Source organism: Eptesicus fuscus, chromosome 8 (assembly GCF_027574615.1).
Source record: "Eptesicus fuscus isolate TK198812 chromosome 8, DD_ASM_mEF_20220401, whole genome shotgun sequence".
NCBI classification, from domain to species: domain Eukaryota; kingdom Metazoa; phylum Chordata; class Mammalia; order Chiroptera; family Vespertilionidae; genus Eptesicus; species Eptesicus fuscus.
This window is the reverse complement of record NC_072480.1, coordinates 95,823,424-95,836,292: the sequence shown is the minus strand read 5'-3', so window position 1 is coordinate 95,836,292 and position 12,869 is coordinate 95,823,424. Positions and strand designations below refer to the sequence as shown.

Here is a 12,869-nt window from a genome sequence, read left to right as displayed (position 1 = left end):
AGCAGGAAATGGAGGCTGGCGGAGACAAGTAGGGAACCTGCGGGGCAATGGCCAGAGATGAGGATCCTGAGGATCCTGGAGGGAAACAGTGCCGAAGCATCAATTACAAAGATGCCTGCAGTGCGTTTTCATGATCCACCTAGGAGAACTACGTCTTGGGATGTCTACTCAGTTTAGTAGGAATACTTGTTTTAGAAGGGATACTGACTTTATATATCTGTCTCTCTAAATTTGGGGAGCTTCTAAGTAGAGGCTCTAAAATCCTTTTCTTAATTACATTTTCCATACAGCACAATTGAGAGTTGGTTTACGTTCAGATTTTGGGGGCCTTTGAGAGTAGTCCTGGTCAGAGAAGCATCAGATTATTAAATGAATTTAGCTCAATAGATAGACGTTGCCTCAAGGGAAAGTCCTTTGTCTTTGTAATTCAACTGCATGAGCAGAATAGCACCATGATCACATAATGCAAGACTTTTCCTAGCGGAAACTTAGTTACAGAAGGCCAGAATTGAGAATCAAAGAAAGGTATAAAATAAGATGTGGGTAAAGACCTTGAAGGATTGAAGTTCCCAATAACAGATTAGAGATACTTGTTGCAAATGGTTGCCCATCCCATTTTTGCTTTGTTTTAACATCTTAAACTTCTTGGATTACCTCCTGGTCAGCTGGCAGCAATCCATCATAACAATGAAAAGAAGAACTGGACTGTGTGTAAATATAGGCAAATTTTTCCTGCTGAGAACATGTTTGTCTTTTGACAAGATGTTTGCCTGGGCATCCCTCTTTGTTTTCTTGATGCAAGAGAACATGGGTAGTCTAAACTAATCTCAGAGAGTAAAGGCAGACAACTGCTTCATCAGGTGACTTATCCCAGTTTTTGATATTTGCCACTTCTTCCTCTTGGAAGTTACCCACATCATTTAAAAGGAGGTGTAAAGTGAATATCATTCATTCTGAAAGTCATACCTGTGGTTCTGATTCTAAGTTGATTTTGAAAGGATGAGCCTTCCCATCTTCAGTTACCTGTGGAGACCATAAGCGAGTTTCCGCCCTGTAAATAAAATGAGTTCGTAAATTCCAAATTCTAATATACTTCCAGTTTTAGCATCCTTCAGTTTCCTATGGCATTTGTGAAAATATTATTGTCCCTCGATAATTTAAGCAAAAGCAATATTCCTTGTTCAGTATTCTGCATTCTCCCACCTAATCAGTCTTACATATTTAGTGTACTTTGGGCGGAACTCAAATGGATCAAGATGGGCTGCTATGGACTGTTTGTAAATTGCCTCATCCCTCCCCCCACCTGCCAAATCATATGTTGAAACCTTAATCCCCAATGTGATGGTAATTGGAATTGGGGCCTTTGGAGTGAAATTAGGGTTAGTTTATGAGTATAGTAGAATGAATGCCCTTCTAAAAAGAGGGAGAGAGACAAAATCTGTGTGTGTGTGTGTGTACTAGGGAAGGCGACTAGGACAGCCAGGAAGAGGCCTCTCACGGAGAACTTGGGCATGCTGGCACCCTTATCTCAGACTCGCAGCCTCCGGAACCATGAGAAATAAGTGCTTGGTATTTAAGCCATTGAGTCATTCCGTGGTATTTTTGGTATAGTGACCCAAACTGACTGAGGCAAAGACATTGTATAATTTCTGGAGAAAGTAGGTGTCCAGTGCATGTGGAAAACAGTATAGGAGGGAGATTCTGCAGGGATCTCCTGTACATGACCCAGGGCAAGCTCCCAGGTCTCCTCTAGTTCCCTGCTAGCCTACTCAGGCCACCAAAGGAGACGGGGAGTGACTGGCCAGGTGGGTTTGCTGTTGGCATCAAGGATCTGTGCTTTGTGCAATCCTTTTTATGGATCTGTCTGGGACGGTGTGCTTGGCAGGTACACAGGTTATGCACAGACAGGGAAAGCGTCAGTTTCACCCCATCAAGTGGCAGATCAACTGTGTGCCTTCTGTACCAGCAGGGGAGATCGGGAATCCAACAGCAGCAGGATAAACACACTAACAGCCACTGTCACAAAACATTATTCCCACAGTTGTCTCATATCAGGTTCAATGACCTAATCCTGTTTTTGGTCAGAAATGTCTCATTATCTAATACACTCATGCGCACAACACTTTCACACCTTGTGAGATTCTTCTGGGCTGAATTCTGTACAAAACAGCCAATGGCCTGCAGCATATCAGCAACCAATTTTTCACATGACCATATTTTGTCAAGCCAAGAGATTCTTTTAGGAGAATCTTTGAATTCCATTTTCTACCACATTTAGAACAGCAGGGCAACTGGCCATGCTGTGTAGTGTTCCTTGTGGCCAATACCTTTTATGGTTCTTTTTTCATTGTCAATTAACTGGATCAGACCAGGAAAAAAAACAAACAAACTCCATTAGCCTCTTTCACTATTCTGACATTCCAGAGAATTCCTTTTAGAAATGGTTTGTTAACAACGACTAGCTTGACTGACGTCAGGGAACAGCAGACCAACGTGGCTGACCTATGAAAAAGCCAGTCAAATGCCTCGTTTCTGCGACACCCTCCTCCCAGGGAGGATGACCTCATTATCATTTCGGTTCAGGCTCTCCTGCCGAACAGATCACATTTTAGCGCCATCAGTTAAAGAGCACCTGTCAATCTTGAGACACAGCTGGTGTGCCGCCGCTTTAATCCTGTCCTGAGCATCAGCGTGAGTCATGGACTCCGTGCCGAAGCCGTCAATCGCCAGGATGACATCCCCAGGGCACAGGTTGGCAGCTGCGGCCTTGCTCCCGGGAGTGATCTGGAAGAAATCATGGCACCACTTAAAAAAAAAAAAAGCAGCATCCTGCAGATATCTTGAGGTTTGTGCCTGACATCTGTATTTCAGCTTGGTAACACTTTAAGTGTTTCACTGGGTGGGCAATCCTAACTCTAACTTACAGTAACTCTTAGTTGGTCAATTGTGTTAGCTCTCTTTTCCCATCATGTGAAATAACTTTGTTTCTTACAAACCACATTTCATTCATCATGACGCGTCTTGTTCTTTGTAAAATACCTTCCTGTCTCCCTGTTTGAATCATATTTCCTTTGCTTTAAACAAAATTATTTGTGTTTTTTTTTTTTCTCTTTTAGATTTCTTTTGTCAGCCCAAACGATTTGGGAATAGAACTTCACAGAATTTAGGGGATTTTATATTTGAACTAGAGGCCCAGTGCATGATTGAATCATGCACGTGTAGGGTCCCCTACATGCTTTCGCTTTTCGCAGTGGAGCTAGGTGCATGTCCGCTGGTGCACCAGGCCTTTCAGAAGCCTCCGGCTCAGCGGGACATGAGCTCGCTGCCCCAGAGGCCCCTTCTGTTCCGTAGCACAGCCATGGTACAGACGCTGAGCTCGCGCTGCCACTGGCAATGCGAGCTCAGCATCCTGCTGGCCCAATCGGCCACCCTGGCCACCCCGAGTCCCGCCCCCTGCGCCTCCCTCTGGCCCAATCATGGGCGTAGCGGAGTGATGGTAATTTACATATTACCATTTTATTAGGTAGGATTGAAACTGCTTTAGCATCCCTGTAAGTTATAATTCACTCAGGGGTTACTTAGGATGTGGAAATTGAAAGAGAATCACTTTAGAGTTAATATGAATAATCCACATAATAAATCCAATGGTAACTTTTATGAACTCTTCAGAGAGCTGAAGTTGAAGGGCAACCAACTAGCCTGCAATTTTAGGAAAGACAGGTGCCTCCAAGGAAAGACACACTGTAAGCATGGGCTTCCCTGAATCAGAGCAAGGAGGAAGAGGGGGCCACCACACTAGCTGTTAGGAAGAAGTCAAGTAAAATTATGAACGCACTGTTAAAGGCCGAGTGTGAGTTAGTATTGAGAGTCTAGAATCCCTGGGAACTGCAGACACAGGGGAAGTTTATATCCATCCAGTCTCTTCTTCATGAATGGAGAACAGATGGGACAAATAGAAAACAACTAACAAGATGCAACATTTTGTTATGCTAAGCGAAATAAGCCAGTCAGAGAAAGATAGGTATCACGTGATCTCACTCGTGTGGAATCTACTGAACAACATAAACGGATGAACAAATAGATCCAGAGACACAGAAGCATGGAGCCGACCCCCGAATCTCAGGGGGAAGATGGGGGTGAGGTGTGGTGGGGAGAGATTAACGGGGGAACTTATATTTATATATGCATAGCCCATGGCCACAGACTATAGTGTGGCGGAGGCCTGGGAGGAGGGGGTCCATGGGAAAAAGAGGGGGACACCTGTAATACTTTGTTTCTTTTCCTTTTATGCCTGAAGATTAGTGCCATTCACGTCAACCTATCATTGTTACATTTGCAAGTTTCCACTATTTAGAGCAGAATAATACATACATAGAACTTGACTTAAATCTGAAACTGCTCCAGGAATAAACTAGACCAGTGGTCGGCAAACTCATTAGTCAACAGAGCCAAATATCAACAGGACAACGATTGAAATTTCTTTTGAGAGCCAAATTTTTTAAACTTCTTCTAACACCACTTCTTCAAAATAGACTCGTCCAGGCCGTGGTATTTTGTGGAAGAGCCACACTCAAGGGGCCAAAGAGCCGCATGTGGCTTGTGAGCCGCAGTTTGCCAACCACAGAACTAGACTGTTCCTAATGTTTTACCTGAGGCTCAGTCATTAACCCATTGCCCGTCCTCCTCCCCTCCCACCCCCCCCCCCCCCGCATTTTTTTAGTCTGCCTATTAACTCTATTTCACTTTGTGGCTCTAAGGGAGATCCAAGACTCATCTAAATAAGCAAAATTGCTAAAATAGTGAATTCTCATATGCCCTCGATCTTCAGTTTCGTCACTGAGATGCTTCTTGTACTCACTCTATTTCTGTGATCACAGTACTGCAGTGGTCATGGCCACTTTCCATTAGGGATAGTTGATGGGATCCGGGTGAAGGCAATTGGGGATGGTGACATCTCAGCCTCTGGGGGGCATTTCATAGATGTTTTCCATTTAGAAATTCTCCCAAACCCAGAACTGTTAGAAGAATAACATGTTTCCAGCCCTGATGTGACTTTAGGGATAAAAATAATCTTAAACTTTTAATTTTCTCTAGCTAGAGTTCATTAAAAATCAGTACTATCTAATTTTTAAAATTCTAAGATCAGAATGCTTTTCTTTGAGTCAAAGCATGAGAAAACATGGATTAATGTATATGCTTTTAAAGCCTCACCGGGCTTTTCTAATATAATCAGAGAGATTTGAGTGATCTCACACTCACTCTCACTTTAGAAAAGGCTAACTTTTAGCTTTGGTTAGGATGAGTGAGTGGAAGGTAGAGTTGTGTGTGTATCTGTTTATATAAATTTTAAACAGAGACATCTGGTGTGCTAAACTTAGATACTGAGTATTCTAAACGTTATGAACAGCGTTGATATGGACGTTAATAACACTATTTTATAATTACCCCAAAATATTACATTTGCAAAGCTCTTTCTAATAAATCTGACCACTGCAGCAGCTCTGAGACAGGCTGGGCAAGGAAGACAGCCCCTATTTTCAGAGAAGTGTCTAAGTAATCCCGTGGCTTCTTCACTAACGTTGGGAGCAGCTGTACACAGCTCTGTCACCAGATGTTTCGGAGGTCAATAGGAAAGATGGTTGATAGTGATGGCCAGAGCCCACTTCAACCCGGATGTCCTGGAATCTCCAAGGAGAGAGTCGGTAAGAAAGAAAAAAGTATGTAGAGAGAAGGGTGAGACAGAAGGAGAAAACACTGTTCTTCACATCTTCCAAGTTCTCAAATTCAATTGGTCTAGTGATCAGAAAATGACCACTACATTGGTCTGGTTTTAGTAAGTTAAACTATATGTTTAATCACAAGAATATATTATTTCCATGTATTACTTGATATTATTATATTATTTTATATTATTACTAACATGTTTTCCCAAATTAGGAGAAAAGAGAGCTAAAATGAGATAAAGAGTTTTCAATGGATTATTTATTATCCAGGTCAGTAGGGCCTCCAATGTCAAAAGCATTGGAGAGACCATTGGAGATAGTACTGCCATCAATCCCTGAGCGCCATGTTTTCAGACTTGTCTGATTAGAAGGACCACCTGGGGTCCTTGCTGACCATAGACTCCCACCCACTCTGGATGTCTGGAATCATGAACAGAAGCTCTGGCAGAGAGACTAGGGAATGTGTGTTTTTAACAAGTGCCTCAGATGATTTTCATTATCACATCAACCTATTATTTGGGTCTGTTTGGGAAAAAATATAATTTAAAACAGAAATGAAACATCTGTAATGTTCTGTTTACTGTGGGAGACACAAGGGAAGTCCAAGATATGGCCCTTATGGGATTTTTATGTTAATAATAAAAATGATTGAAATAGTTATGGAGCAAGACAAGTATATACTGATGGGCTTATGGTGGGACGCGGATCAACATGTTGAGAAACCCCGTTATTTGGTTGTTCTCCCTTGACTACAAATAAACTCCAGTGCCTCTCCTGGCATTCAAACCCTCTAGCATCCACAGTCTACATCTAGAGCCATACCCATACCACTTAACCCAGAATCTCTGTAAGTATGAGTATGTACTAAAGTTATCAAAAATTATCTGGGTGAGTCTAATGTACAGCCAGGGTTGAGAACTATTATAATACTAGAGGCCCGTTGCAGGAAGATTCCTGCAAGAATAAGGCTTCCTCGGGCCTATTCCTGAAAGAATAGGGCTTCCTGCGGCTGGAGTGAAGCAGAGAAGGGAGCGAAGCCCCCCTTCTCCACTGCCTTGCTCCCTTCCGTCTCCGCTGCCTCGCTCCCTTCTCCACCACTTTGCTCCCTTCCGCAGCGCTTGACTTCCTTCTATGCTGTCTTCAGTCTTCGCTCCATGCCTGCATATGCAAATTAACCACCATCTTTGTTGGGTTAATTTGCATCCTCGCTCCTGATTGGCTGGTGGGCATAGCGGAGGGATGGTCAATTTACATGTTTCTCTTTTATTAGTGTAGATTACTAGAGGTCCAGTGCACTTGGCCTGTAGGGATTGGGCCAAAACCGGCTCTCCAACATCCCCTGAGGGGTCCTGGATTGCAAGAGGGCGGTTTTCGGGTGATGCACCCCAGAATCGGGCTCCCTCCTCTCTAGTTCCAGGTGTGTCACCCAAGAACCGCAGCTGCCAAGTCACTGCAGCTCGGCAGCTCCTGCGTTGAGCGTCAGCCCCCTGGTGGTCAGTGTGTGTCATAGCTACTGGTTGAAGTGTCTGCCCCCTGGTGGTCATTATACATCATAGCTACCAGCTGGTGAGCTGGTCACTTAGTCTTTTATATATATATAGATTGTTATTGATTTTGTATTATTATTGAGAACTACGATCTCACTGAATTCTCAAGATGATCTTTTAAGATGAGAAAACTGATGCTCAGAAAGTATAAGGAACTTGCCTAAGGTCACACATGCAGTGAAAATCTGAATTTCCCTCATGGATCTGGGTAACTTTACAACCCAAGTTCCTCCACTACCCCATCATGCCACTCCTGAAGGTACTCTCTCTCCCCGACTCCTCCTATCTCTTTGGTCATGCTTCATTTCATGGAATCCTGGACAGGTTCTATCTCAGTGGTTTATGCAAATGTCCTTTCTCTTCTACTGATATGTGAGCTTCTCAGGGCAGATAAACCAATTAAGTTACGATGGTATCCCCAACAGTGTCTTCCACATGCATCACATCCTGCACTTAATAGATATTTATGGGATGGATGAATGTTATGCACATAGGAACCAGCACTTCCATGCAGACACGTCTTTGGCAGAACAAAATTAAATAGATTTTTAATCACATCAACTTTCTTGCTACACTTGAATCCTGGAAAGGGATTGCATTCAGCTGTACATATTTCTTTCTAAAAGTTCAAATTTCAAATACAGTTTATGTTAAAGTAATACACATTTCTATGGTAAAGCCTGAAAAACTCAAGACTGCATTAACATTGCCTGTGTTGGTACCCAAGTGCACATAGCATTCTCAGTTGCAGTGATCTTGAACCTGGGTGTGCTCTGAATAGGGAGGAGGGAGGAGGGGAGAGGGGGAAGAGGAATTGAGTGGGAAAGGACATGCTGGCAGCAGATGTATACAATAATTCTCTATCATGTGCACAAACGAACCTTGCACTTTATTCCAGATTGGACCCTTTGTGAAAACAAATGATCTGTAACTTGGCAGTGATAGTAGATCCACCTTCTGGGTGGTCCACACACTTCAAAAAAAAAAAAAAAAAGACTCCTTAGAATCTTCCTGCCAAGAAAAGAGACGCTGCTCTCTTAGAGATGTGAGCCCAGAGCTTTATTCTGTGTAACACTTAGGCCAGTTACATATGGTGGCTGCAAAAACTTCCCACTCCCCAAACCTAACACCACAACATAACTTATATTGTACAGTCTAGAACACCTATTGGTTAGAAATTGCTCTCCTAAAAATCGTGTGTGTTTTAAATCGTGTATGTTTTTAAAAAATTGCTCAATGTTTTGAGAATGTCTGGTCTTTGATATACCTTACTTCTGATGTTCTTTTTTATGATATAATGATCAACCTGACAGATTAGTTAGATTGTAAGCAATGGTGGGGTGTATGTATTTCAGTGGATGGAGAGAGTGACATTGATAACCCGGTGCCCCAGCCCTGGTGTAGCAGAGGATCATTATCGAGCAGCATGGCTGAGTCCGGACTTGTATTGTGTGAGGGAGGGAGGTGGGGGTGGCTTGTAGGACAATAAACATGGACTTAATTGACTTAAGGAATACACTGGACTTTTTGTGGCATTAAGTGGAAGCATTGGTATCTCAATTCTTTGCATACGCATCTAAAATAGACAAATCAATTAACAAAATCATTGCCATTCATCTTTATCATGGGATATTTTTGAGTACACAATCTGCATCCCCCGAGGGGTCCCGGAGTGTGAGAGGGCACTCTGCAAAGCTGCTGTTGCTCGGCAGCTCCTGCATTGAGCATCTTCCTCCTGGTGGTCAGTGCGTGTCATAGCTGCCGGCCGGTGGGCTGGTCAGCTGGTTGCTTAGACTTTTATATATATAGATACTCTGGTGATGCTACTGAGGGGTGTGTAAGAATGGGGAAGATTGGAGCAACCTTGCATCTCCCGAAGATGGCTGGGAAGGACACGCAGGGTGAATTGGGGAGGGAGACAAACAGCTCAGTGGGACGTTATGAAACCTCGGAGAGATACAGTGGTAGAAACAAAGAAAAGTGGTAGATGTTAAAGATAGAGAATCAACAGAACCAGGTGATGAATTGGATGGCACAACACACCCATTGGAAATCTCTGTACAGTAAGCAGATTTTTTCCCATGCGGGGACTTCAGAGTGCAGACTTGGGAGGCCGGCAGACCTGGCATCAGTGCTGCCCCACCCCTTGTCCTCAGCAGGTTGATGAATCTCTCCAGGCCTCCTCCTCCTCATCTGTGAAAGGGGATAATAGCACTCCTGCTCTCATTGGATTATGGTGAGATGTGAGTGAGTCTGTGGCTATAAATAAAGGGTTTAGAACCTTATTCACTTCCTTTCCGAATAATATAAAGATTCTAAAAGTAATAGAAGAATTCTACTATCTACGGACAACAATGATCATTACTTTCTTGCAATATCTTCCAGTCTTTTTTCCAAAGGATTTTTAGTATTCTTACAGTTTCAGTGGAAACAGTCTCAATTAGGTGTTCGCTAAGGTGAAAAAGTTCATGCGGATGTGTTTTCACTTATTCCACACGAGTCTCCTACGGTGTGGGGGATCCCTGGGACACAGAACAGTTTAGTTTTACCTGCCTCCTTGAGTTGAGTAATTGAAGAGAAGAGGCATGGCCAAATGAACAATCGTGTATGGTGCTGCACTGTTACTGAACCAAGCACCGCAATGATCAATACAATAAGTAATGAGTTAAAAATTCAAGCCAGAATTGGCCTCCCAAGTAATAATTGTCATCATACCGAATATGTTTACAAAGAGCGCCTGCAGGCCAACCCCAGAACGTACGCACGGCTTTAAATAAACATTGTTCCAAATGTCAACAGCTCGCCTTTCAAGCCCGGGATGAATCATATTGACGTGCTGCATAGCAATAGCAGGAACACTCCCTTTGTAAATCACTTAATTATTTCTGTAGGGTTTGATATAAATATGATTTATCTTTTGTTAGAATTCAAAAGCTTATTTCATTTAATATAAACAAATGAGAATGAGACGTCAGGAACTTTAAAAATATTTCTTAGCAGAGATAATGGAAACTGTTTTCTTTGGTAAATCCATAAAAGGCGTTGCTTGGCCCGGATCACCAAACCATTTTCTGCTTAGTTTACTTAGGGACGTTTTTGGGGGTATGTTAAGTTTTCATGTCTCATACAAAAACGCATGTCAGATGTGTTTATATGTTTTTGAAAAATGTAAAACAAAGCTTGAAATGTTCCATGGTGGGGGGGGGGGCAATGGTAAGATATGTACACATATAATACCTTAATTAAAAAAAATGAAAAAAAAAATAAAAACACTTCCTTAGGTTGGGAAAAAAAGAAAGAAAAAAAAAAGTTCCGTGGTGTGCCTTTGTAATGATACATGTTTGAAGGTATTTTTAAAAGAAATTGGTTCCCAAATCTCGTAGACATATAAGAACAGAATTTAAACGGTATTATCTTGTTCAAAAATCTATGTGAATAAATCAGATTATAAAGTATACATTTATCAGATGCCATATAAGCAGTAAGGAAGAGAAGAAAACAAAGCATAAAAGTACTAGGTTTACTATGCTTTATGTGTGATGATAGAAATAATTTTCTTTTAAGACAAATACTTGTGTTAGAAAGAAATCATCTAGGCTAAACAGAAGTTTATGGAGAGGACAGAAACCCTTTTTCTTTCCCTCCGATTAGACAACTCTGTAAAGACTATTGAGTAAGAAAAGCTTGACTTTAATAGTAAAGCCTTCTTTTCAGAGTTATTAGGCTGAATGCTGATTTTCCATCAGATAAACGAAACTGTCTGACCTGTTTCCCTCGTAGTTTCAGTTATAGGTGCTGATTCCTCAGCCAAGTTCCCAGCTTTGGAAAATATTTATTCAAAATGCCTGGGAACCCAGGGATCCAGATCAGTAATGTTTTCCCTGTCTGGGCTGATAAGAGTGGTTCCGACTTGGCGGACCCAGGCAGCGCCCGTGAACAGCGCCCGGCTGAAGTTTTCCTCCAGACCAGCAACAGCCCCCAGGGTCAGTCCTTTCTCTCCCCTTCCCGGGTCCCCACCTCTCCCTCCAGCGTCCCCATCTCTCCTTCCTGCGCCCCCCATGGTGACTGGAAGGGGACCGGAGTGGAGGGTGGAGGGCAGAGGACACGCGCCCTCGCGGCCTCGCCCTCTCGGAGCGCAGAGGAAACTTGGTGGCGGAAAGTTGCTGGGGACCGAGAGGATGCAGGCAGACCCTTGGGGCTGACAGGTCAGTTCTCTCCGCTGCTCTGCATCCTCCAAACCTCGCTTTGCCAAGCTGCGGCCGCCCCTCCAGCTGCGAGTCCCAGGCAGAGGACCCACCCAGCGCACCAAGGCTCCATGGCCACCCTCCGCTCCACGGGGTCCCCCGACTTGCAGCAAAAGAAGGGAGAACACCTACCCTGGTGATGATCAGAGGCTGGTTGAAGTCGATGCCCCCTGAGAGCCGGAAGCCCCAGGGCGCAGGCCCAGGGAGGACCACGTTCTGGGGCATGGTGCCTTCTGGTGTCTCCTTCCTCGGGTCAGGGCGCAGCGAGGGGGTGGCCCTGCACACGGCGAGAGTCCCCGAGCCGGACAGCCCTCTGTGCGCCCTGGGCAGCGTCCTCGCTGGGACTGGGGCCCGGGAGCTTTATCCCTGCTCCCGAGTGACGTCACCGGCCCCCTCCCACCAAGGAGAGCTCCAACTTTGGAAGAAAGAGACGCCAGGCCCGGGGGAGTTCGGGGCGCGCGGCTGTGTGCAGCCTCCGGCCCTGCGGGCGCTGCTGGCGCTGGCGGAGGCTTCGGGTTACAGCTCCCATCACTCTCCTCCGGTCACACCTGTCCTCCTGTTTATTTTCTGCTCGGAGCTCAGCGGGGCGCCCCTTTCGAAGTTAAAAGCAGTTAAACCACAGCCTCTGTGCCTTCATTCAAGTAAAACGCAGCATCTTCAGTCCAATGAGTTATTTAGCGATTTTGAATGCTGTGGCATTTACCCACTAGCTGTGTGACCTTGGCTAAGTTACTGAATATTCTTAAGCCGCAGTTTTCTCAGCTGTAAAATGGGGGTAGCAATGGCCCTAGCCAGCTTGGCTCAGCGTGTAGGGCGTTAGCCTGGGGACTGAGGGGTCTCGGGTTCAATTCCGGTCAAGGTCACAAGCCTGGTTTGCGGCCCGAGGGAGCCGATCAATCTCTCATCATTGATGTTCCTATCTCTCTTTCCCACTCCCTTCCTGTTTGAAATCAAGTGAAAACAGATAAAAAAAAAAATAGGGGTAGTAATTGTACTTACATTAGAGGTAGTAACTGTGGAAATGATTCCTCCGCACAGTGAAATACCGCAAACAGGAGCCACTTCTGCACAGCATGAGAGCTCAGTTAAATACACATAGTCAGACGTATTGATGGGTGTGCATAACATACTTAATATGCATTCAGGTAGAGTCTACATTTATTTGTTTAAAATGAAGAAACCTAAAAGTGACGATGTCATGCAATCATGTACCCAATCCAATGAGCCTTCTAAAAATACATATGAGTAGCCCATAAATCAATAGACTGGAAATATATTTTCATTTTGATTGGAGCAACTGTCACCTCCTTCAAATGCAGTCCCTAAACTAATGTTTTTGGCACATGGGAAGTGAG

The 12,869-nt window shown here is 44.0% G+C and overlaps 1 protein-coding gene across 3 annotated transcripts in view; it reads right to left on the bottom strand.

Moving 5' to 3' along the window:
* The window catches only part of PDLIM3 (PDZ and LIM domain 3), a 30,816-nt gene extending 18,851 nt beyond the window's left edge, over nucleotides 1–11,965 (bottom strand). Inside the window, exons 1-3 of one of the 3 annotated variants that reach the window (XM_054720123.1) lie at nucleotides 11,647–11,965; nucleotides 2,633–2,784; nucleotides 967–1,051 (exon numbers count right to left, since the gene is read on the bottom strand). In XM_054720123.1, the coding sequence (XP_054576098.1) occupies nucleotides 967–1,051; nucleotides 2,633–2,784; nucleotides 11,647–11,739 (330 nt within the window). In that variant the 5' untranslated portion in view covers nucleotides 11,740–11,965. The remainder of the gene's footprint in view (nucleotides 1–966; nucleotides 1,052–2,632; nucleotides 2,785–11,646) is intronic. The other 2 variants (XM_054720120.1, XM_054720121.1) reach the window with 2 other exon arrangements.
* Between the last annotated feature and the right edge of the window lie 904 nt (nucleotides 11,966–12,869).